General features: G+C 36.9%; 1 protein-coding gene across 4 annotated transcripts in view; it reads right to left on the bottom strand.

Annotated features, from left to right (window-relative positions):
- LOC149802350 (cGMP-dependent protein kinase 1-like) overlaps positions 1 to 25,190 on the bottom strand; it is a 383,724-nt gene that overhangs the window by 45,718 nt on the left and 312,816 nt on the right. For all 4 annotated transcript variants that reach the window (XR_016420027.1, XR_016420026.1, XM_089951577.1 and 1 more), the window contains exon 6: positions 4,201 to 4,278. Coding sequence is in view for 2 of the 4 variants with exons in the window: in XM_089951577.1 (XP_089807703.1) it covers positions 4,201 to 4,278 (78 nt within the window). In the remaining 2 variants the exon portion in view is untranslated. The remainder of the gene's footprint in view (positions 1 to 4,200; positions 4,279 to 25,190) is intronic.

Genomic DNA, 25,190 nt, shown 5'->3' with positions numbered 1-25,190 from the left:
AATATTTATTTAAATCTACACCAATATAGATTTTCATTTTATTTTGTACTTTTGGAGGTAAAAATATCCGCTTGCATGCTTTTGTTTCTTCAGTCTGTACCAGTAGAGTTATAAAGATAGAAAAATATGCCTTGCTATTAAATCCATAAAAAATAAATTCCAAAATGTTAGAATAATTTAACATAGTGAATCTTAATGCTTTACAATCTAACTTTTGTCTAAATTATTTCTGCTTTCGAACAAAATATCATACGATTGTTCTTTTGTTGACACATTTCTTGTGCGGTTTGATATAGGCCTGTTCGATAACGGTTATTACGTTCCTTGATTTATTAATTACCATAATTTACCCATAACGCAACACTCTTCCGGGTGAGCGGGCAAATCTATATACTGTGATGGAGGCCAACAAAGCACAGAGTCCAAGCTATCCAACATTATATAATGTGTGTATGTATCTTATTAATCACGTCTTCATTTGATATCAATTTATAACGTTCTCATCAGTCTAAATCGATATATGCCAATAAAAATGTTGAAATGCAAAATATTTTTTAATATATTTCTTAATCAGTATCGCATGCGAATTTACAGATTTTCATATCCTTGCAACGTGCCTCTACCCATGCCGTTTTGCGATGGTGCCACATATTTCGATGCTAATACAATAGATGTGAAGCATAGAATTCAAGCTAAACAACAGTATATAAAATGTGTAGATAGGATATTAATTACTTCTTCATTTGTCTATCAGAACGTTACCGATATTCACATCCTTGATACATGCCTCTACCCATGCCGTTTTGCGATGGTGCCACATATTTCGATGCTAATACTATACATATGAAGCTATACAACAGTGTATAATATGTGTATGTATCTTATTAAGTACATCATCATTTGTCTGTCTGTGCGCCTAATGCATTCATACACGAACGTTATTTATCAAGGCAGAAAAGTCATATCAATCGTAAACAACCACCGATTTGGACAAATTTGATATAAATTGATAAATTTCTCATCACTGTATTGTTCATTCAGTATCGCTTGCGAATTTACCGATTTTCATATCCAGGCTACGTGTCCAAGCCGTTTTGTGATGGTACCATATATTTCGATGCTAATGCTATAGAGGTGAAGCATAAAATTCACGTTATACAATAGTCTATAATACGTGTAGGTATCTTATTAAGTACGGCTTCATTTGTCTGTTCGTGCGCCTAACGCCTTCCCATATGAACGCTACCGATCTTCATATCTTTGATACATGCGTCTAACCATGCCGTTTTGGGATGGTGCCATGTATCTCAATGCTAATACGGTGGATGTGAAGGATAATCTTCAAGCTATACAATATTATATAATATGTGTAGTATCTTATTAAGTACTCTTCATTTGTCCGTCCGTGCGACTAACACATTTTTATGCAAACGTTTTCCGTATAGGCAAATAAGTCATACCAATCTTATACAACCACCGATTACGACAAATTTGATATCAGTTTGTATGGTTCTCATCACTCTTAATCGATCTATGCCAATAGAAATGTGAATAAAGACAAAATAAAAAAGTTGGTATTTTTTTGCTCAGTATAGCTTAGGGTTAGCGACTTTACCGATCTACATATCCATGATATGTGCCTCTACCCTTGCCTTATTGCCATAGTGACACATATTTCGATGCTAATATTATAGATTTTAAGCATAGAAGTCAAGCTATCCAACAGTATATAATATGTGTATGTATCTTATTAAATACGTCTTCATTTGTCCGTGCGCCTTATGCCTTCCTTATGCCTTCCGGCAAATAGGTCATACCGATCGTAAGCAGCCACCGACTTTGACAAATCTGATATCAATTTATACGTTTATCATTAGTACTAATATTAGTACCCTTACTCGTACCTCGTGGACAGGGTACTAACATGAGCACATACGTGTTAATGGAGCAAGCCGGGTGTGATTCACACCCGGCATTCTTTTAGCCTAATAATAACACTTTAAACATAGTCCATGCATATAATCCAATAAATTGAGTAGTCCTCTTATTTAATACCGGCAGTATCGAAAATCATTGTAGAAATAGTTGTAAAATCTCGTTTACCTTTTTTAGCCGATATTTTCGTTTAGATCGTCCGCCATATTATTTCAAATAATGATTACTTCCGTTCTCAGCCTCGTTTGTTTGTGTGCCATATAAGGACATTGACGCCATATTTGGAAATGTAAACAAATCGTAGTAAAAATTTGGCGCCGTTTGGGTCAGAAATTCTGCGCATTAAAAGTAAATACGGTTTATCGTCAACTTTGAAATTCCACCAAGAAGCGATTATTCGCACTTAATTGATAATAATATAGCGTAGAATATCCAAAATATGGTCTGGCAAGCCTTACGTAGAAAAGGGGTCACGGCGAGAGTCTTGCGTTATCTGTCATGGCGGACAGGATACGGTTAGAGTAACCATGCCAATTTATTTTATCGTGTAAGGGCTTAATAAATTCAAAATCAGCCAAATTTTTTTCACAACGTGATTATACTTATGTAGTTGATTTCTACACTGTTTGTTTTTCTGACTTTAGTGATGATTTTTTTTGCTCCATTACATGATATGGGATCAGTTCGTAGCCTCAACCACAACAATTCAAGTTGAGGCTACGACATCGTAGCTAGTTTATCATCAGCCTAAATCGTTCTATGCCAATACAAATGTGTGAAAATGCAAAATAAAACAGGTGGTATTTTTTATACTCAATATCGCTTAGGGTTAGCGACTTTTACCGATCTACATATTCGTGCCATGTGCCTCTACCCATGCCGTTTTGCGATGGCGCCACATATTTCGATGCTAATTATATAGATTTCGAGCATAGAATTCAAGCTATCCAACAGTATATAATGTATGCATGTATCTTATTATTACGTCTTCATTTGTCCATCAGTGCGCCTAGTACCTTCCTGTACAAACGTCTTCCGTATACAGTAGGGAAATAAATCATACCAATCGTATACAACCACAGATTATGACAAATTTGATATCAATTTATATGTTCCTTATCACCCTAGATCGATATACGCCAATAGAAATGTGTAAAACTGCAAAATAAAAAAGTTGGTATTTTTTACTCAGTATTGCTTAGGGTTAGCGACTAGCTAGTTGATGTATCCGTAACGGGAAATACCCTCGCCAGAAATCGGGATTGTAAATTCACGCACACGGTTTCTGATTTCAGTGTACCAAAGAGCTCTTCAAGGGAGCATATTGTTAAGGCGGTAACAACCCTTATCGAACAGGCCTATAATGAACACTGGGGTGAGGCCAACATTATCAGTAACGATAAGTACCAACATCCTTCGTAGTGTAACATCTTGAAACCAAAATACTTGTCTACCAATTAGGAATTTACTTCTTTACTTTTCATTTCTGCATTCTTATTTATTTCTTAATTTCTGCATTCAAACGTGAATTTCGTGGCATGGGCAAGATTGCAATTTGGTTATGTAACCCTGCACCCAAATATACAGTCACTTAAGTGTGGTTTCCAATCAACACAGACCTATCACCAATTTTTCTATCCTTTTCAAGCATGATTATGACAGTGATTAGATCTGTATGGTTACAAATATGTTTTACAAACATTTCAAACGCTTCAACTTCCGTGGGACACCCATCGGAAATTCAGTCTAATGTTATCGTCACTGTGACGATATCACTTATTCTCACACTGATAAATTTCATTATCTCCTTGTCAAATATATAATAAATGTAAAGAGAGAACCCTGAAGATGCTTTTCCACGCACAGGGGCATCTGGTTTGTCCCATAACCTGTGATTCAGTCTAATCCAATATATTCTGTGTCCTTCACAATGTTGAAATCTTTTTCTCTGAAACGTTTGAATAACATTTCTTGCACCTCATCTAGGAGAGCTGTAAACCGTCTCTGACAATATAAACGTTCATTTTCGTTTTGTTTTATTCTCCTTTTGTCGCTTTTTATCTTCAGCGGTTAATAAATAACTCTAAATAAAAACAGACACACGAAAATGTTTCCGACCTTTAAGGACGAGGCCATTTTATTTTTGGGGAATTGGAAACAATTAGTGCTTCTCTCTGATTTTAATCTGGATGCTAATACAGTAAATATATTAAAAGGTTTGAAATATATTGTCAGGCATAAATTTGATAGACATATCTTTCTTACCTTGCCTTTAGCAATTATGTAGAACGTATCGCCTCTGGCCCCTTGTCGGATGATGTAGTCTCCCGTGTTGTAATGCGCCTGAAAAAAAAAAAAAAACATAAAACTACAATTTACTATCAGTTCATGTTTCCTATGTCAGGAGACAACTTCAGGTCGAAGATTCGCCTAAGCAACCGTTGTAGAAATATCCGACAATGTTGTAGCGATAGCCCAAAACTTTGAGAAAAGACCTAACAATGTCGATGTAATAGTAGCTCGATCCTGGTAGAGTAAACATACCAACAACAACAAAATGTACTGACGGACTTTGCAATTAGAGAAAGATTTTCCCATATATCCATGAGTATGACGAGCTGACTTTAGGAATGGTATGGTCGCGGATGAATAGGACAGTCGTCGTATTGCAGCCGCAATTGCCGCCTAGGTTGCTGCCTGTACTCGTCAAAAACCGTATTCGCCTATTTAAGCATACAATTGATACTGAGGATGTCGCAAAAGCACATCAAATACAAATACCTGAGTTTAAGTTTCATATGCGCAATAATGATTTAGAAAACTATGTGACAATCATATCACACACATACAAATCAGGCAAAGACGCCAGACAACTTCTATTAAATCATATCGGTGTTACAGCGTTCTAGCAGATCAGGAGTTAAAGTAGATACTGTTCTTTATCCGCATTTGACTATTTTGCTTAATCGTAAGTCATCAGACGATGATGGGTTTAAAAACTCAACCCCGTGGATTTATGATGGTCCACTTATAATCTTACATTTAAGGACAACGAGGATAGTACTGATCAAATCGACAAAGGCTTTGAAAGGATTCTCTAGACGTTGGAAAATTTACCAACGCAGGATTGGGACGAATCTTGACAGATGTCTGGCCATTGAAGTAAACATGGCATCGTTACAACCTATTCGCATGTCTAACCATATGACAACACCAGAGTATCTTTCGCCGCGGTCAGTGATACATCTGCAAAACGATGACAATCAACGTTTTGATTGAGCGTTCTTACCCGCTATACTTCTGGCGAGTAGAGTAAACAGCTGCCGTCAAAAACCAAATTGGTATTGGAATTGCTCAGTGATATTGACCAGCATCTGTTGATTGGGCGCTCACTTCGTGGCATCATTGTAAAGCCATCGATAAACTCGCGCAAACAATCCAAACGTTGATGGATTGATCCTGCTATTCCAAAACAGTTACGTCATGTACGTTGATGCCCACAATCTTTACGAATGGGCAATAATGTAGCCTCTCCCTGATGGCGGTTTGTAAGGGACTGATCCTTAGCACATAAACATCCAAACACACATACACAAGTCCCACAGTGACAATGATATATGATATATGACTTTTAGACTTGGACAACAGCATTGTATCGATTCGTTACAGTTTCTGAATATATCATCAGTCAAGCTAGTTGATCTAGAATACCCTTAAGAATTTCACCATACCCAAAACGATTATCCGCTAGCATCAGAATCGCACTCAGTACCCCGTAATTGGCTGTCCCCTTATCAACATGCAGATGTGAACTAATCCAGACGTAAGTTTATTCAATGCATTGGACCGAAAAATACAACTATGTAATCCACGCACAAAAGCTGGAGTTGTATATGCGATTAGAAATGTGTGTAAGTAAAGTCTACTAGGTAGCTGGATTTCGGAAACGAATTGGATGCCTCTTTTTATTCAGATGAATACAAATTTGTGAACAGATGCTAAAAACTGAGTTCGAAAAAGACATTTTCAATCTCATGAATAAGTCCGTATTGAGAAAAACAATGGAGAATTTGCGAAAGCGAATTAGAGTTGACCTTGTTCAGGAGGGTGAGCAAGACAAACGTCGAATGCTTAGTGCTGACCCGTCATTTGAATCCCGGAAGATCTGTGACTTTGGACTCATTGCCGTACATAGTAATAAACAGAAAATGAAGCTGACAAAAGCTATCTATGTTGGCGCGTCAGTGATGGACTTATCCAAACTGCTCATTTATGATTTTTATTACAACAAGATTGAACCGCGGTATTGTGTCGATGCTAGTAACAACAATAAAAGATTGTTGGCAAGTTCAAAGACGATTGTGCGGAAATGTCTGTTAAAGAGTATGTGTGATTGCGTCCCAAAATGTATTCGATCGTGGTCGGATCACACGCCTCCAAAAAACAAAAGCAGAGTAAAAGGAGTCGCACGTGTAATTGGTGAAAAGGATCTTCGGCATAAGATTTATGTGGAATGTATTCGCGCGCGAGGTGAATTTACACACATAGCAAATATAATTTGGTAGCGGAAACTTCGTATGAGTATACCGGTGCGCCAAGGTGAGTTTGTCACAGCCTGATACCAAACAATGGATATTCATTTTCGGAATTACAACTTACACGTAAGGAACACCAAAAGATTGATACATTAATTAATTCAAATAACTTTGGTAGCAGTTCTCTATTTCCAGGAACGACATGCAATTCTTATCGCACAATTGCTTTACTTTTGGACGCTTTGCCTACCCTGAGTGAGTCTCCCATTGTTGGCCCGCACGCGCCAAATGGTAAAATGTCCGCTGTCCAGGAAAATCAAATTGTAAAAACATTGATGGACCATACTGGATCAGTAGCCCGACATTGCCAGCCTTCTTTTCCCCCTGGTGCATACAAATACAAAACAAAGTGGTTCTAATGGCGCTGGTTGTAAAATCATTTTATAAGTAACAACCACAGTTTTCTGCTGAATCGCATCAGTAGGTTTTAACCCAGTCGTGAGCGTGATTTCATTATTTAGCGCTTGTATGACTAATAGAAGCCAAGTTACCCACGCGTGAGACCGATTATGGGGGATAGTCACCCGTGTATTGGTACTCCGAGACATTATTAACAATTCTTGTACTGATGTCCGAATAATCGTCCGCAGGCGTGCGGTTAAATCGTTCCGCGACAGCCTGGTCAAGATACATATTACCGTATCAACACAAACCGGCATTAGTTGTTTTGCTAACAGCGCTGCAACAAATACGATAAATTTTTTACAGGAAAGGGCATGCAATAATCGTGGCCATGTTAGTGGTCCGCGTGTCTAAGTACGTTTAAGTACATCTACAACATTTGACCAATCTTCTGACAACAACGGCTCCGCCTCCTTTTATCTGCTGGTAACATCTTAAACGGTTAACGCGTACCAGTATGTGTGTAAACGACTTTGTTGACCACAATCTGATTATGTTGAAGAAATAAAAGATCAGAATGATGAAACTCATTTGGTGTTTTCACCAACCATGGAAACATTTTCTTGGTGCGGGTAGGTAAATTTCCACATTGCATTGTTTGGCCAACCATGCTCAAGCACTCCCATATGTGACCTTTTCCGCACTTGCTGATTTGTCAACGGCAGCTTCACCTTTCCAATAACTGCGGAGACTGTAATATGTTCTGGATAAAGTCCACTCTGAAATCATTAAAGCAATATATTTACCTCTAATCTTAGCCTTCATATCTCCTTTAACGATCCTTCTGATGATTCGACAAGTGCAGTATTAATCGAATTCAAGTCAAAGACGAGATCTGTATCAGCACGTTGACGCAAACGGATTTCATTGGATGGTTTAAAAGCAAGATTATGTCCATAGCATGCAGCATCAGCCTTATTTACAGGTGTTTCACCTGGCTTTTGTTGTTTGTTACAATCAAGTATTTACACCTTTGTGTACCGGGTAGCTTTCCTAGCTCGGTAGTGACATCACCACCGGCAATTTTTTAGACAGGTTTTTCCCATTGGTTCTTAAATATGTGAAGCTTTGCTCCACATTAACACATGTTCCAGAGATTGCTGCTCTAACTATTACGTGTTTGAACTCGAGTTGGTTTTGCAGCACGAGATTGTACGCGACATCGCATACAATATACAAATATGATTGTACTATACAACAATTGTATTATTCAACAATTGATATGGCATCACGAAAAATATTTTTAAAAAACTAAGATTTTTTTTCATTGACGTTTCCGTCGGACAAAGCCCAAACAACCCAAACATAGTTCTGTGTTTCCAAACTCAGCTTGCGTGTTAATCATTGGTCCGGCTGGATCAGGAGAAACTCAACCGTTTTTGAATCTGATTATGAGATGGTTAATGTGGGATCGCCTTATTTGATTGCGGAGTGGGCTGACAATCAACCGTGTTATGATGTATACTAAAGAATTGTACGGTAGCGCTTCGGTCATTGTTGAGAAATCAACCGACAATTTCTTTTCCACGATCAACGACGCACCTGCTGTTGGTGATCTGGATTCAAGTGCAAATAACCTTGTTGTGTACGACGATGTGATGCTTGAACACCAAATCAATCCCACGAGAATATTCTCCCGAGGTCGACACAAAAACACAGATGTGATCTATTTTAGTCAGTGATACGCTCATGCTCCTAAAGTAATCCAGGACAATTGTAACATGTTGATGGTATTGGCGCGAATGGTCTTGCAAACATTTGCTGGACGTGGTGTGCTGCAGACATTTCGTGGGCTGAGTTTCGGAATATGTATGAGGACGGCACTCAAGAATCATATAATTTTCTCACAATCGATTTGCCAGAACTTTTATATAACATCGAGCCGGTTTGCACGTAACAATTTAAACGATAATGATAATATGTACAATATCAAAAACCAGAGAAAACCGCCAGCGATGCTTTAACAAAGTATGCTGTCCGACGTCGCAAAGCTGTTGTCGAGCACCCGGAACGTCTTCGCGTTTACGTAGATGTCCATGAGCGTATGAAAGATGTTACATAAACTACCGCTGAGATGGGAACATAATATAAACCGGGTCAGATGATGCGTGCGCCAGTACAATTAGTAGAAATGCAAGAACGGATAGAGGGCTTAAAGGAGGAAGTTGGAAAAGTACTTGCGCTTGTTTCAAAAGAACAACCACTGGAGTACATATCACAGCTGCAATCACCAGTTCGAAAATGAATCATAAAACACGGCCGGTGATCTTTAATGATCCCATATTGTCTGCATCTAACATACCAATGACAAGGAGTTAAAAATCTGTATGTAGGGGTCTCAGCTACCTGTAGATACGCAACCGCATCAAAAGGGAATGACCCGTGTGGGTATGCAAGGAGCGAACTTGATATAAAAGAATAAACGGTAAAGGGTCTATGTGACCCGAGTTTGAGAAGCTTGTTAGAATGTATCCAATACTAGGTGAAAAACAGGACCAACCACAATTAAAGATTTTTAAACAGACATTTAAAATAGCTTTGCAAAAGACATATGGGGAGCATAAAAAAATAGATGTGCCTATTACAGAAGAAGATCAATCTCTCCCCCCCCCCACTCGAGGATCTCTCCAAGAACCATGTAAACATGGAAATGGTCTCGTTGGTCGTGCACACAAACGTGTACGTGGAACAAAAGATTATATGACAACAAAAGAGTTCAAATCTACGAAGTTCAAGTTTGTGTCTGGACCAGCGACAGGTAAATGAACTACGCATGGATCACCTGACAACACTAGTGGGACCAGTTCGCGTGGTTAACGATACGCTAAATGTCATTAATGAGGACGGTACCAGTTACATTATCGTATCATACATGCTCAAAATTACCACCTCCACTCAGGTTGATCTGACTTATGATATCCTTTGACTTATGAAGCCTCAGCATCGACAATGCAGGCGTCGCACAGTTATATATTGTTTGGGTTTGACGGTACTCAGGCCCTCTGTGATCTATAGAATACTATTTCTAAAAGCAATATATTTATATGTCCAGGGGGCGAAAAAGTCCAAGTGGGGCTAGCATTCTTTTGCATCAGGCACCTTTGTAGCAAGACCAATCTGTATACTCCGTAACCCCAATTACACTTATCTGTCATACACCAATAAACCTCAGTAAAGGGAATTAAGTTATTTTAACAATACCAATATAAACAAGGTGGGTTTTGTTTTGCTTTTTTATAATTAAAAAAAACACCCCCCCCAAAAAAAACAAAACAAACAAACAAAGATGACCAGTGAGGAAAACCTGATAAATTAGTTAGCCTTAAAAATCAAGCTCTGTGCAAAATACGAAACTCTACGGCCGAAATATAGCCTTTCCCAAACAATTATCTGCAAAATGTATGTGTGTACATGATCTGGAAAAGTCGAGACAAGGGACTGCTAAAGTAAAGAATACTGACATAGAAACTTGGATTGACAGCATGCTTTTCTTAAATAGTTGATAATGCTATACATTTTGTTTTAATTATACAACTGTGAATTCTATCCTGGCAAAGATATAGTATTTAAATGACATATTCGACATATATAGACCGAAAAGCATCCCACAATTGTCTTCACTTACTACGAATGTAAATATTAATGCATGATTACTTAGAAAGGGAGGAACTCGTAAAGAAATTGACAGAACCAAATATGCAGCGGGTGCAGTTCACATTAATTCTCCACGATCGCCGCAAAGTAAGCGCTTTATGCTATCTGGCGATTCACGATACAGTTTTGTCATGCCTATGCCTATCAGCTGAGCAGACACATACTTATGTTAGGAAACTAACAAAATAGTTCTATACACTTGACCCCTTTGCTTTTTTGTCATGATTATTTGATAAAGTCAATCTAATATGTCTTGACTGTCATGTGAACTAAGTAAAATTCCTCGTAAAAATGTTTCAACATGTGTTCTTATCAAACTTAGAATTGCCCATACTTAATTGAGCACTTCGTATTCAAACTCTTCAGTTTCGGAGTTAAAAAGTTCTTGCACGTTGTCAAGCTCCTCAATTTCGGAGTTATGTAGTTCTTGAATGTCGTCCACAAACTCATAATGCCTAAATGGATGTGATCGGTTACCCCCACTCATCCCCGGCCAAAAAAAAAACAAAAAAAACAAAAAAAACCCCAAACCAACAACACTGGAACTTTCGAAGTTTGTGTGCATCCTTAAGAACATCCGCATTTACCAGTTAGGGGGATGAGATTTGCGTATTATCTTCGCGACCAGTTATCGACATGTACATGATGATTATGTTATGTACACACGTGTTTCAATATCCATCGAAATTAGTCTTTTCGGATAATCAAATCTGTTCACGTATGTTTGATTACAAGCAAATGCTAATATACTTTCTTTTTTTACGGAAGCGCGTGCTGGTTTGTTTATTTCTCTCCGATTGCGCTTGGGATAATCAAGTACGTACAATATTTTCAATTGGTTAAAGTCGTCACAAAAGTAGATTACATTTTTCATATGATAGGCGCACACGAATTTTTCAAGAGTGCAACATACAAGTAAATGTGGGTATGTGAGAAAGCTTGGCAGTAGTTTCTCGTGGGTCGGTGGTTCGTTCCGGGGGTTTTCTCGGGTTCTTCCTCCACCATTAATACTGGCCACCATTTATATCCTATCGTGTGCTGAAAAATGGTGTAAAACCCTACGACAACAACAACAATGTCAAACTGAAAGGTAAAATCGTCCGGATATATATGTTTACTATGAACTGTTCACAGCTATATGATATGGGGGGGGGGGGGCAACCGGGGATATATCCCCGGGCCAAACAACACTTTTTAATTTTATAAATGATTTTTTTTCCTCAACCAGAATTAGGAGAGGCCCGGGTGTTTCTTACCCCAGGGTACGTGATAGCTCTCTACGGCCCTGGCCACAAAGTTAGAAAAACAATAGAAACGATAAAATTCACTTCATAAATCTAATTTTGTAATTTGAATTCATGGAACATCGTCTATTTAGAAGAATTTATTTTGAGAAAGATAGTATTAAATGACAAAATCCTGCTAGATCTCAGACGCATTGACATGCTTGTCTAAACGTTATACAAATTGGAGTAGCTAAATATAGAATATCGTAACTGACAAATAATCCAACGACAAAGGCTTGTATTAGACAGAGTACTCAACTTAATGACGGAATCAAAATACACTGTAGCTGTTTATGATTTGCACACTAATGAAATAACCCTACCAAGTGCTAATGTTAGAAACAACTAATTGATTTAATATCTATTAAATATTTTGCATCTATGTCATAATACCTTTTCATCATGCAGACGAAATGAAAAGGACGTAAAACAAAATGTTTGCGATGCGGCATGTACATCAGTGTTTCAGTGGGTGTTGAATATTAATTAAGATGTGTTTGTTGTTGATAATTTACTGTTGCAATGAAATTCGTTTTATGTGGCAATGAAATGATTATCACGTGTTGCATTAAATATACAATTTAAAAAAGAGAGAAGTTGAAGAGTTCCGTTGATCATATATGCATGTTATTTTACACTGATTCATTGGAAAGTGATGGCATTTACAGCATAGTTATTTATTTACACCGAAAGTCAACAAGCCATATTCAGAAATAGTGTAATAAAAAGAGGATATCAAATGAGTAATGATTTAATATTGAATTTATGAAACGAGTTGAATAATGTACAACTTTTGCAAGCCATGGCTCGCAAAAGCTGGATATTATTCAACGAGTTTAATAAATTTAATATTAAATTATTACTCATTTGAGATTCATTTTATCACACAGTTTTTATTTCAGTGGAAATTATTTTAATAGAAAGAAGAACGAATAATTCCGTTCATTCTGACAGTCATTGCACCTTTCATTTGTTGTGTGTAAAAATAGTCCCAAACAAAGTTAAACTAGTATTAACGTTTAAAAGTAGATTATACTTTTTTTTACAAGCTGTAAGTCAAAGAACAAGCGTCTTTCCGAATAAACAGAACATTTTACACAGATAAAAATCATTTTTCAGCACAGACTGTCCAATGAGCGTGATGTCGCATTGTTTGATGCAGTACCCACCAGAGTGTAGTAGACGGTCCATGTTTACGTAATCTAACATGTCACTTTCACAACTAAACATTACATTGTTGCAATGTTCATTCGAAAGAAGGTTTACTGGATGCATAAATTCCCATATTTACTGCAGTTTATTTGTGACAGGATATTTGCAGTACTTGACTTGGAAAAGTATACTACAAAATATGTAAACAAATTTCATTCTGAGTCGGAACTGCATCACATATTTACCGAGTAAATATGCAGTGGGTTGGATAAACGTCTGGCAGTTTGGAGACCGGTTTATGTCCGCATTCTTCTGTGAACAGAGGCGAGTTTATTTACTTTTGTAAGTTAACATTTAAACCACGTTTGTATATAGGGTATATTCCATGCTACAGGTCCACCTCCCCCCCACCCCACCCCCACACACCCGCTATCAACTGAGTAATACCCTTAGTTTTACTTCTTGTTGTTCTTGTCTTGGGGTTTTAGCAATTTTTTATGTTATGATATCTTATACACGACATAAGAAGCCCCTGTGGTGGTAAATTGGCCATATTCAGACAGATTAGACCATTTTTTACCCCCAATTTCTTTCGAGACTAGAATCATGAAATGGCCGCCAAAATGTTCATTGAAAAAAAAAAAAAAAAATCCAGAAGGCGGAATTAAAAAAGTTTTCCCACGATCGCAGCCAATCAGTTAAGAGATTATAGGACAATAATTTCATTGGCTTATTTTGGACCAATCAGAATCACATAAAGTGACATGTTCACGTGTTATAATATCAAAAATATGAAACTGCACACGCTATAGGTAAAATGAACCGACTGTGTGATAAACATAGGGTTTGTACTATTTGTATTTACGTGTCCGTTTATAGTGTAGTTAGGTTTTGCTGATTATCAGTTGATTTCGGGGAGTCGGAGTTGGAAATAGCCAATTTCCAGAAGCGGACCTACTATATTCAAGAGACTCTAAGACTTCATAAATTAGTTTCGTAAAATGAGCACTTCTAATTTCTTAACATAGTGAATTCTCAGGACATTTTTAGGTATACGTGTTTATTAATTTGAGATGGGAATAATTCTTTGTATTGGTTGTTTGAGTCGTGTTTGTATTGCAGGACGTAAAGTACTCATATTCGACTTTAAAAGGGTTTCTAAAGACGCATACAAATGCGAAAAAAGATAACAAAACATGCAAGACGAGATCAGGGAAACTTTATTTGTAGCTATCGCGCGTTTAAGAACCTATCAACTGACAGAATACAATGAGGTCATTGGAAATAAGGGAAAACAAGGGACATCAAGCGAAAGGAGTTTGATTCTCTCGGTATGCGACCCCTTGCTTGTAACAATATGTACATTGTTGTCCTAATGAAACCGGTCATGGTTCCATTATATATATTTATATTTTTAATAGGGAAAATACGATTGTACATTTAAAAAGTAAATATATTTCAAAAGAGTATTTTCATTTTTTTAATCGCACTTTTTCTGAATAAAATCTCAGTACTAAAATCTGAGGAACCCAGATGAAAATACTTAGAAAAAAACATCTTTATTTTCGACTGAACTATTTTTAATTAAGGAAAGATGTGTTTTAATACAAGTAAGCCCTCCACGCGCAAAAAGGCGTCTACGGCTAACAAATTGCATTTGTGCATTTTTTTATTACGTATATCAACCACACAAAAAAATCACGATGGAAAATCTAGCTGTAAATCCATACAGACAGTCGTAATCTGAGATCTAGCAGCTGGGATCAGAGCACACAAACATAATGAATTGCAGGTTTTAGTAACGATTTTTTTCAGGTTTCAAAGTCGCATGTGCCGTATCTTGATTCTGCATGTTATGAAATGGCGTTAAGTCGAGAAAACAATATAACCGTTTAACAACTTTGTGCGAACAGTGTATTTCTTTCGCTAACCTAATTTTGCTGCTGTGAGATTTACGAAAATGCAATGAACAGAAACTGCATAGCCTTACACAACTCTTTAAAAAGTAGACTACTTAAACGAACTTCACAACGAAATATTGAACCCTCGCATTGTAATGTACTATACACAATTCAGTAAAACACTTCTAAACATCTTCATGAGAAATAGTTTCGTTCCATAGCCTTAAACATATATATATATATATATATATATATATATATATATATATATATATATATATATATATATATATATATATATATATATATATATATTCTGCCTTTAACATGAAACTGATTCAACCTATCATAACATACGTGCACATACCAGAAACTGCGACTGCGCCAAAGTTAAAAAGGGGTTTGTTTGCAGCTCCCAGAAAGTTGATCACGAGATGATGGACATTTTGTGAAGTCTTCATCCCCGTAGTCGCCAGAAGGCTAATGTTACTTCTCTGAACCACATGTTGTCGTTCAGTTTTTAATACGATTATTTTACCAGCAACGTGCTAACTTTATTACTTGCGAATTCAACTGCTTACGCTCGTGAAGATTAGAATCAAGGATTGGATCTTGGAACTAATTTTTCTCAAGAAGACGTAAGAAAAACACATCATCGGTATCTACTATAATTTGTAATTCCACGACGGCGGATATTCCTACTAAACAATCCTTTTAACAGATTCGATCATCGGCATTCCTACCTCGGTGGACAAACTGTACGTGCATTTAAAGTGATTCCAGTTTACACAGGGAGTCATATTATTTTATACTTGTTTTACACATTCAAAATAGTCGTAGATTGTAAAGTTATAAGTATGATTTCTGATTCATAAAGGACCACTGAGAACTGCTCAAAATACGTACAATAGGGTTATCATCGTCGCTCTCCTGACTGACTGTTGTTCATTTATTTTCATATAAGCATATGGATCGAGCCAAAGCCTTTCCATAATAGAAAGTAAACTATTCGGAAAATTTTAAAGTTGATGAATTTACCTTCATCTCTACGCTCTCAATACTTCTGACATTAGCATGTGAATGTACATCTGTTGCACCCAATTAAAGAAAGCTGGTCAGCTTTAAATAGTATCCAAGCAACTACAATTTGATAATTAATAATTTTGTAAGAGACTCATATATTGTAGAATGTGCTAAACGCGTTCTCAAGCTTTTGGACAATCTATAATACCCGCTTCGGGAATGGATTCCGGTTCCGGAAAATAATTTAAAATTGAGTAATGTGCATGTATGTTACTTACAGTTTCTGTATACTGATATGTGCATGCCCAGCTGATAAGATAGCACAAAATGTGGCTAATAATCAAGCCTGGGTTAGTTTTTCTTCTGTTTATTTATCAAATTCAAGCGTATAATATATATAAAAACGAATTAGACGACCGCTATTCAAAGCATCGATGAAAATAAATATCGTTAGTCTACACGTCTTCAAAGTATAGAGTCTCTCGACGAGGAAAAGCCACACAGGTTAAAATTTTATGTCAGCTCACAAAAAGTGCATTGTAAGTCGATGTTTACATTTCAGAAATTGTGACAAGACAAAGAAAAGTTCTTTGAAAACAAAAACATAACTTCATACAATTTGATTTGATTTAAATTCAAATTAGGGATTCAGCACTCGTATATTTTATCTTATAAACTCTATCTCGACGTTAGAAATATTTGGCATCTAAGATGGGATCCAACACAAAACTGACCAGGCTGTCACGATCAAACATTGATTCATAACGGACATGTGGAAGATCAATGACATCATAACAAACATTTCCAATGAAAGTACTCCACTGAAGGACCATGCGACCGTTCTATCTTCCGGAGTGAATAAATCATTTTAACAAAACATCTGACTAGATTTCAAATATGTAGGAAAACGATTAACTTGTCCTTAAAATTCATTGCGTCTGTCTCCTTAATAGTATAATACGTACAATTCATTGCGTCTGTATGATTTTAAATATAGTTCTTAAAATTCATTGCGTCTGTATGCGTGTTAATATAACTCTTAAAATTCATTGCGTCTGTATACCTGACTTTCATCAACTTCCACACCAAAGGTCGACGCCCATGATGCCTAAGTGGGCGAGACAGGCAAAATAGGACCGCATTGATTATCACTTTAGACATATAGTAACAAAATCCCAAAGCTTCAGTCGAATAGAGCAAACAATGTACAAGCGCCTTTTAAAGATTTTAACACAAAACTTTCACATTGTTTTTAACGACGAAACATGCTTTTTGCTTATACAAGCTAGACAAGTGAGACATGAACTACTAGCGCATAACCTTAATAGCAATATTATCCTGAACTTTCATGTGAATGCAGTCACTAATGTAGAAGATATGTGACTTTCGCAAATTTGCTCGTTAAACTTGAATATTTTCAATAATAATACAACAACCATTCTGATCACGCTTTTCAAAGAGGCTAAGCAACAACTTGTAGCATATCACGGCTTGTCCTTTTGACTTACAGTTCTATTCTTGCAAGGTTAACGTGAATGTAGAGACTGGTGTCGAAGATACCGTCGATACTCGCTTATAAGATGAGTCAAATAGCAAACAACAAAGGTCCTGATCTGCCGTAGGATAATGCGCCAGCAGATCAGGGTCTATGCTGCTTGCTTTACTGATTACTCATAACAAACTGCACATACCCAGATATGCCGCCCCATTATGTGACGGCAGATCTGGATCAGTGCAGTTTGCAGTTGGATTCGACTTAAAAGCGCATACATACGGTATGTAACTTTCAAAAACTTTAACGTAATACTTTCATAGTACTGACGTTGTCCCACTCCCGGCGGAAAAGCGACTCTTAAATCTCACCATACGCCGAGAGAAAAGCGACTATTAAATAACACCATACGCCGGCGGAAAAGCGACTATTAAAACTCACAATACGCAGCTGAGATCAGAATAAAAATTTATAAAACATCGTGATCTTGGGCGTGATTAGGAGTTGTTAGATCTCACCTGAAACTGGTATAATTTACATGGAATCGTAATCTTCAACTGAATATGAGTCACTGCCTTGGCAGATCGTAGTCGAGTTGGAAAGACACCATATAAATACTATCACTGTCAGTATATTCTTGGAGCTGGCCGTCAAGGTTCGGAAAAAAAACCGCTAATTTAATCACGTTCTGGATCAGACCATTCAAGTTTTTGTAACTTAAAGATAAGTAACATTTCCTCAGATGCACCTGTTTCGATTCAACTAGCTATTTCGACATAACAAAACTATCAGAGATGAATCAAACGCTTAATCCGTGGTTTAATGGATGCTTAAGGGGCATTCTATTGATGGCTTGTTCATTATATCACACGTCTTTCAAACGTCATGTCGAGAGAACAAAAGGAGCAGTACAAGCATAGGCGTCGCTAGAAAAAGATCTTATGACGTGCACCCAGTGTATAAGCACATAAAACACGACTTCCCGTGCAAGGCAGCTAAGGCTCCTTGCATTTTGTTCTCAGTTATTAGACTCAATTAGTTTGGCTTGGTTTGGTGCTTCACGGCACAGCTACACAAGTAGGCCAGTTAGTGCTAAGGGAAAACTACGGTAGTTGACCAAGGCTGTTCCGATGGTTGGATTCGAACCCGAGCCGTTTTGATCGTAATTCCGGCATGATAACCACTGGGACTTTGTGGTTCCCGACATCATTAGTAAATCGAAGGAAAGGGTAAAAGGGTAGCTACTACAAAACCACATTTTATCCCGTTGAATTTTTAAAAAATATCAAAACGTAGTTGTTCCGACAAATACGATGGCAAAACATTGATCATCATCTGAAATACTGAAACTGCAATGTGTTTAAAATTATTTAGCTATGGCATAATACGCATATGCGCATGACGTCATATTGGCTATAAAATAATCGATTTGTGACAAAAACCTGGAGCTATTTAGAAACCAAAAAAAGGGTGGCCCACATGCTACAAGCAATTTCATATTTCTACAGGCTATAACGGTATATGTGAATAATCTATTACAAGAATATCGTTTTGGTTGTTGCATGTGGTCGTGTAAAAAATAAGAAAAGTTTAGTCCATCAGCGTTCAATGGTACCATTTATCTTTATAACAATCAAGTATTAACTACGTCTATACCGACATGCCTGCTACAGCGAACATAATAGATTCTGACCTAAAACTGAGACACTGGTATAAAATAGCCATCGTTATAGTATAAAATAGCCATCGTTATAGATAAATAATTTTTTTTACAGACAAGAATTTCACCGACAGGCTTAAAAGTACACGGAGTTTAAAGACAAAGATGGACAAGTGGAGATTTTGGACCATCACATTACAGTAGATGTAGGTGATTGTAAGATCATTTGTTTTGGCTATACCACAATCACTTTATGTCCGCTGCAACATATTAACATGAAAAGTTTTAAATGTTTGTTTAATTTTTTATTCTGAATGAGTGTATGTTCGTCAAAAACCTGAAATTTACCATCTTTCTGCATCATTAAAGTCCGGAAAACCACCAGTGCAATCATGTGTTATTTTTGGAATAAAATAAACTTTTGTTGTTAACCGTCTAACATGCAAATTTCATACGTGTTCGCCTTTGTTCTCGTCCCAAACGAAAAGAGAAATGAAGACAACTACAGTGTGCATGTCGCCATATGGACCTAGTAATTCAACTTCACATAATTTGAAAAATGCCCTCTTTCTTTAAAAATAACTGACATTCAAATGTAGGAGAGGCGCATGAAGGCCCCCGAACAACAAGAAAAAATGCAGCCTATGTTATCATTTTACAAACGGGTCTGAAAGATAAGGAATGTTGAAAAAACTAACGATTACCGTGCTTCTTTTACTTACCTAAATTATTTTAAAAGGCATTTATTATTTTAATTCGTTTTTTTAAAATATTTTTATCATTCACTGACTTCACAATCTTGAATTCTGACAAACATCACCAGAATAATTCGAATCATATCCATACAGTGCTAAAATCAGGATGGAACCCAGTTACAATCCAATATGTGTTATCATCATTATTTATTTGCTTGCATTTGATGAATTACTTCAGTACACTGCGTCACCGCATCGTGTGCGATAGAAATAAAATTAAAAAAACGAAGACTAGATCTTGGTTTCCAGCTGACTATAACAGGGAGTAACGAAACTGATTGTAGTAGTTCTCGAAAATTTATTTGCTTAGGAAAGAGAATATATAGTACAGCCATTACTTATCATGATTTGTTTTTTTTTTTACTTTAAAGGGAAAAAAGAACTGTTGCTACATAACTGATGTTACTCACAGAACTATATAAGACGAAACACTATCTATAAACACTTATTGGCTGACCACGTCGTCACAAAACCTGAGTTGTGTAAAGGTTTATAATTGACAGTTAATAGCTTAGTAAGCAGTTCAAGCCTACCAGGGAGTATTTTTTGATTTAGAATATATATAAAATAAAATTCGTTTTTATTTTTTATTGTAGTGATTTATGCTTTTTCCTCTTTTGAAAAATCTGAATTAGTCTTTAAAAAAATCCCTGAATGCAATTTGTTTTTAAATACTATTTCAGCTGGTGCTTGCAGTTGTCATTATCTAGCTCGTTATTGTTTATCATTCCAGTTTCCTGATGCTGATTTGTACTATCGTTTGCTCACTATCAATATATATTGTTTGATTTATTTTCCTAGCTTTTGGGATGAAGCTATTAGTATGTTGTTATTTTATTTTCAGGCTAAGTCTATTTATTAAGACATATATCGAGTCGCTAAGACATGTCAAAGACATCTGATCTTATTCAAAGCTCTGTCGCGTACAAAGGTTTGCTCATTACCAATATATATATATATATATATATATATATATATATATATATATATATATATATATATATATATATATATATATATATATATATATATATATATATAGTATGTACGCTGCATCACTGATATACCAAGAGAGGTATACATTTTTAGTAAGAGGAAAGGAGGCTTGCCGAGTTTCCTTTTAATGAAAACTTTATACAAGGAGAGGTATATCAAAGATATACACACTATACATGTATTTTATTTATATCGCATATAAATACACATAGCTGCATTTCAAGCGCAGGTCAGATTGTCTGCAATCAACTGTGTGTTTATGGAATGAATGAATTCTGCACAACTATTTCCATTGTGTCCACTACAAATTGTAGTTCTTTAGCTTTTGCGATTAATCGCAATCTGCTTTGCATGTGATACACATTATTTCTATCTCACCCATTTCCGTTGGTTTGTGTGATTATATTTTGCCATCATTCATACGTCCAGAGGCATCATTGCATGACACAGGCAAAAATCCTCCACGCTCGTATTTTTTCACGAATTTTGCTGGTATCCTTCTACGATGGTAGAGAGAGAGAGAGAGAGAGAGAGAGAGAGAGAGAGAGAGAGAGTTGCCATGAAGGCACTTATTCATGGCACTTCCTTTCCTATGCTTATCATTTGATTAGTCAGCTGCCTTACCATCTAACTCAGAGGGAGAGAGAAACTTTGGGAGAGGGTAGAGCGGTCTTCTGACATTTTACTATTAAGTAATCTGTTTTCCGACCCCTGTTAATAGTTATTTTTAACAGGAGGAAAGAAATAAAGACAAACAAAGCATTAAATTGATTACAGTATGTGTCTTCCTCATAGCAGAAAAATGTACCAAACAAAAGTATTAGAATCCCATAGAACGTGTGCACCTAACCTTTAGGAAATCCCAGGGGTTTGTCTCTGTGTGTCTGTGTGTGTGTGTGTGTGTGTGTGTGTGTGTGTGTGTGTGTGTGTGTGAGAGAGAGAGGGGGGGGGGGCCTCTGGAAGAAAGGCCACACTATACAAAGTTTGTACGCGACAGAGCTTTGAATAAGATCAAATGTCTTTGACATGTCTTAGCGACTCGAGTATTCGGCAAAGATATATGTCCTAATAAACAGACTTAGCCTGAAAATAAAATAACAACATACTAATAGCTTCATCCCAAAAACTAGGAAAATCAACATAAAAATAGATTATTAAGTGCTTAGCCCAACCCTAAACCCACACATATAGAAACAAATAAACTCCAATAACCATTAAACTAAATTTTTAAAAAAATCTTTTCTTGTATTTGTTTTTTTAAAATTTATTTAAATTAATTATTTTTCTAAGGCACCACAATCTTACAAGATGAAATTAAGGACACTAACATCTTTTCCTACCGCAAGATGACCGCAGATTATATGTAGTACAAAAAACGTAACTGCACTAAGGCACAGCCTTTCATCGAGGCACTAAAAACAATAGAACACCTAGATAAGACCACAAAAACTACAGTACACAAGATGTTCTAAAAAGCCCAAGACCAGCAGGCCCAGATGCACAAGGCGGCAAAGTCTATCAAGATAGGAAAACTTACTATAACCTCAAAATTAATACCTATAAGGTGGTCCAAACTCCAAGGACCATCAGGCCCGGCTGCACAATGTGGCAACCAAATACCTAGCGAAACTAGTTAGGACCCTAAACTTAAGAATATATGAGGTGACCCAAACCCCAAGGACCATCAGGCCCAGCTGCACAAAGCGGCGCACCATTAAGCCTAGGAAAGCTTAAATAACCATACACAAAAGGGTGAACCCAAACCAAGAACACAACAGCCAAATCAGACTCAGTAGATAAAGTTTAAATAACCCTACAGACCATCACTAAGCGGTCACTGGTGCGGTACTATCTTTAAAAAAGAAAAAAAAAAACGCACGACAATTCACTAACCGTTTGGCAAGGGAGTAAAAAAATGTATACCCTGGATAAATCAAGGTGCCTTCAAGGTGAGCAGGCTCCTCCCTGACCGAACATTCCTCCTCGCCACTGCCGGACATTAAATTAATAAACGTGCATATAGCACATATTAAATACATGAATGGAGAGGCACTTTTTCCTCTCTTCATGAACAATTAATTAACCCTCCACATGGGAATAAAAACCTAGGTGTCCCGATGTGACGTCATAGTGGCGACCAATCACTACTGGCGTCACATACTACTTGGTTGACACCTAGCGCAGCTAATGCAGACTGAATTGCTACCTTTAACTCGAGTGTGTGCTGGGTCTATCCCCACTCGAGTATAGCCTTACATTCAGGTCGCTAGGGTCTATGAAGCCAGTCATATTGACCCAAGACCTGACGGCTCAATTAAATAGTGCCTTTTATGCACAGTAATTCCTGGGGGATGAGGCTCTAATTCCTTCCCCCTCCCGGGATCAATTAAATAGTCCGCTTATGGACATTAACCAGACGTACATGACCGTATGGGCGAAAACGTCTATAATTCAAATGATGATGAAGATCTTTTGAAGCCCATTCTCCGCATCTTTGCCAGTGTTCAGTTGCTGGAATTTTAATGACATATATTTTCTCTTATCTTTAAGCTTACAATGTAAATATATGTTATATATGTGCCTGTGGATCGTCAGAATTCGGCTAGATGGTAGACCATAGCTGCTTCATTTTTGTTTAATCAAATTATAATGATCAGATTGATTGCCGGACACACATCGAAAAAATTTTTCTTTATTCTCTTTATTAGTGTAAGATTAATCCATTAAACATGGTATTCACCATGCATCGGAAGGGATCGTTGTTATCAAATATATAATAACCAATATAATTGCTGAAGAAGAAGAAATATGTGTTAGTAGTACATTCAATCTTAAGAACTGTAGTTATATTATGCAAATATTTCCACTTTATTCACACACACACACAGACACACACACGCAAAGACACACACGCTATCCCTTCCGATATAAATCTTTTTTAATCATTTATTGAACAACTAAACTATGCTTACTTTACAAGTTTGACACTATGAGCGAACCATTGTGCGAACCCTCCAAAATACAAAGACTGAAGTCATGTCGCGAAATAAGACCTAAAATGGTCATTACATGGATAAGATATATTCTTTTAAGCTTTATTGCACTCGTGAACATCTCGACTGCAGACTGAAATCAAGAGTTATTTATAGACATTTCTGGGGAAGTAAACAAAACATGGTACCTCACGATATGGAGTTGATTGACGGTCGATAATTCAATTAGCTGAACGGAATTTAAATGGTAGAAAGAATATCTGAAATTATTGGAATATCTCATTCTACAAATCAGACATATCTGAACAGGTTTCACAAATGGATTGGGGTGTGTGTGTCCATAAAGAATTAGAAGTGACTTTGACTTGGAATCCCTAAAGCCAAGAGCGAAAGGTGTGATTATGTACTTTTGCGGCTTGTTCACAACCACCATGCACGACATTTGCAGGACCTGACTGTACGATTTTATATGTCTCTCAATACTCATGGTCCCCAAAATGGTGTCAAAAGAGGGTTACAATGTTAGGATCCAGGAAATACACTGTGAGGACGTAAACTACAAGGTATAGACAGGATCGTGTCTCAGTCTTTCATGTTGTGAAGAGACGTAGCTGGACAGTTGAAAACCAGAGGACACGTACAATGTCAACTTGAATGAGATCACAGGAAGAATAAGTATTTAGGTTTGTACAGTGCACACTCGCCATTCAAGAAGATTTCGGCAATATTTTGGCATGCACTCTACAACGGTTTTGGAAATCCGTCTCCATGGAGGGCAACGTTAACTCCAACAAGTATGTCAGCATATTTGATGAATTTAAGTGGCAAAATATTGCAAAGGAACTTCCTAACGAGGAATAGAACTTTCAGGAGAATAAATAGCCGGTCCGTATTTTGTGAAGGATAAAATAGATAAAAATTATAGCGACATCGAATCCTTAAACTGGACATGACAGTCTCCAGACCTCAGTTTAACTGAGGACCATTAAATCCAATCTATAAAAAGACAACATAAAAATAAAATATAGCACTGATCACTTCTTTATTGTTCTTAGCTAAATTTTGTCTCTCTCAATCAATCATTGGTTAAATATAGCTTCTAGAAAGCTCGACAACTGACGATAAGCCTTGGATAGTACAATAGATGCCACACATAGCACGGTCGGATTCTGAATATCGTTTATTATCATTTAGCGGGGACAGAACCTCTGTTGGTAGCCCAGGGGAAGAAACTACCGGAAGGTCTTGCATATTAAGAGTTTCCAGGGCATAATTTTAACCATCACGTAAGAAAACTGGCTATAGGAAACGTTTCAGTTGTTACGCGCTCATTTTGAGTGGGTGGG

The sequence above is a fragment of the Sinohyriopsis cumingii genome, chromosome 3 (genome assembly GCF_028554795.1).
Source record: "Sinohyriopsis cumingii isolate HCF-2022 chromosome 3, ASM2855479v2, whole genome shotgun sequence".
In the NCBI taxonomy this organism is placed as follows: domain Eukaryota; kingdom Metazoa; phylum Mollusca; class Bivalvia; order Unionida; family Unionidae; genus Sinohyriopsis; species Sinohyriopsis cumingii.
Note: the sequence above shows the minus strand (reverse complement) of the source record. Positions and strands in the feature narration are given on the sequence as shown.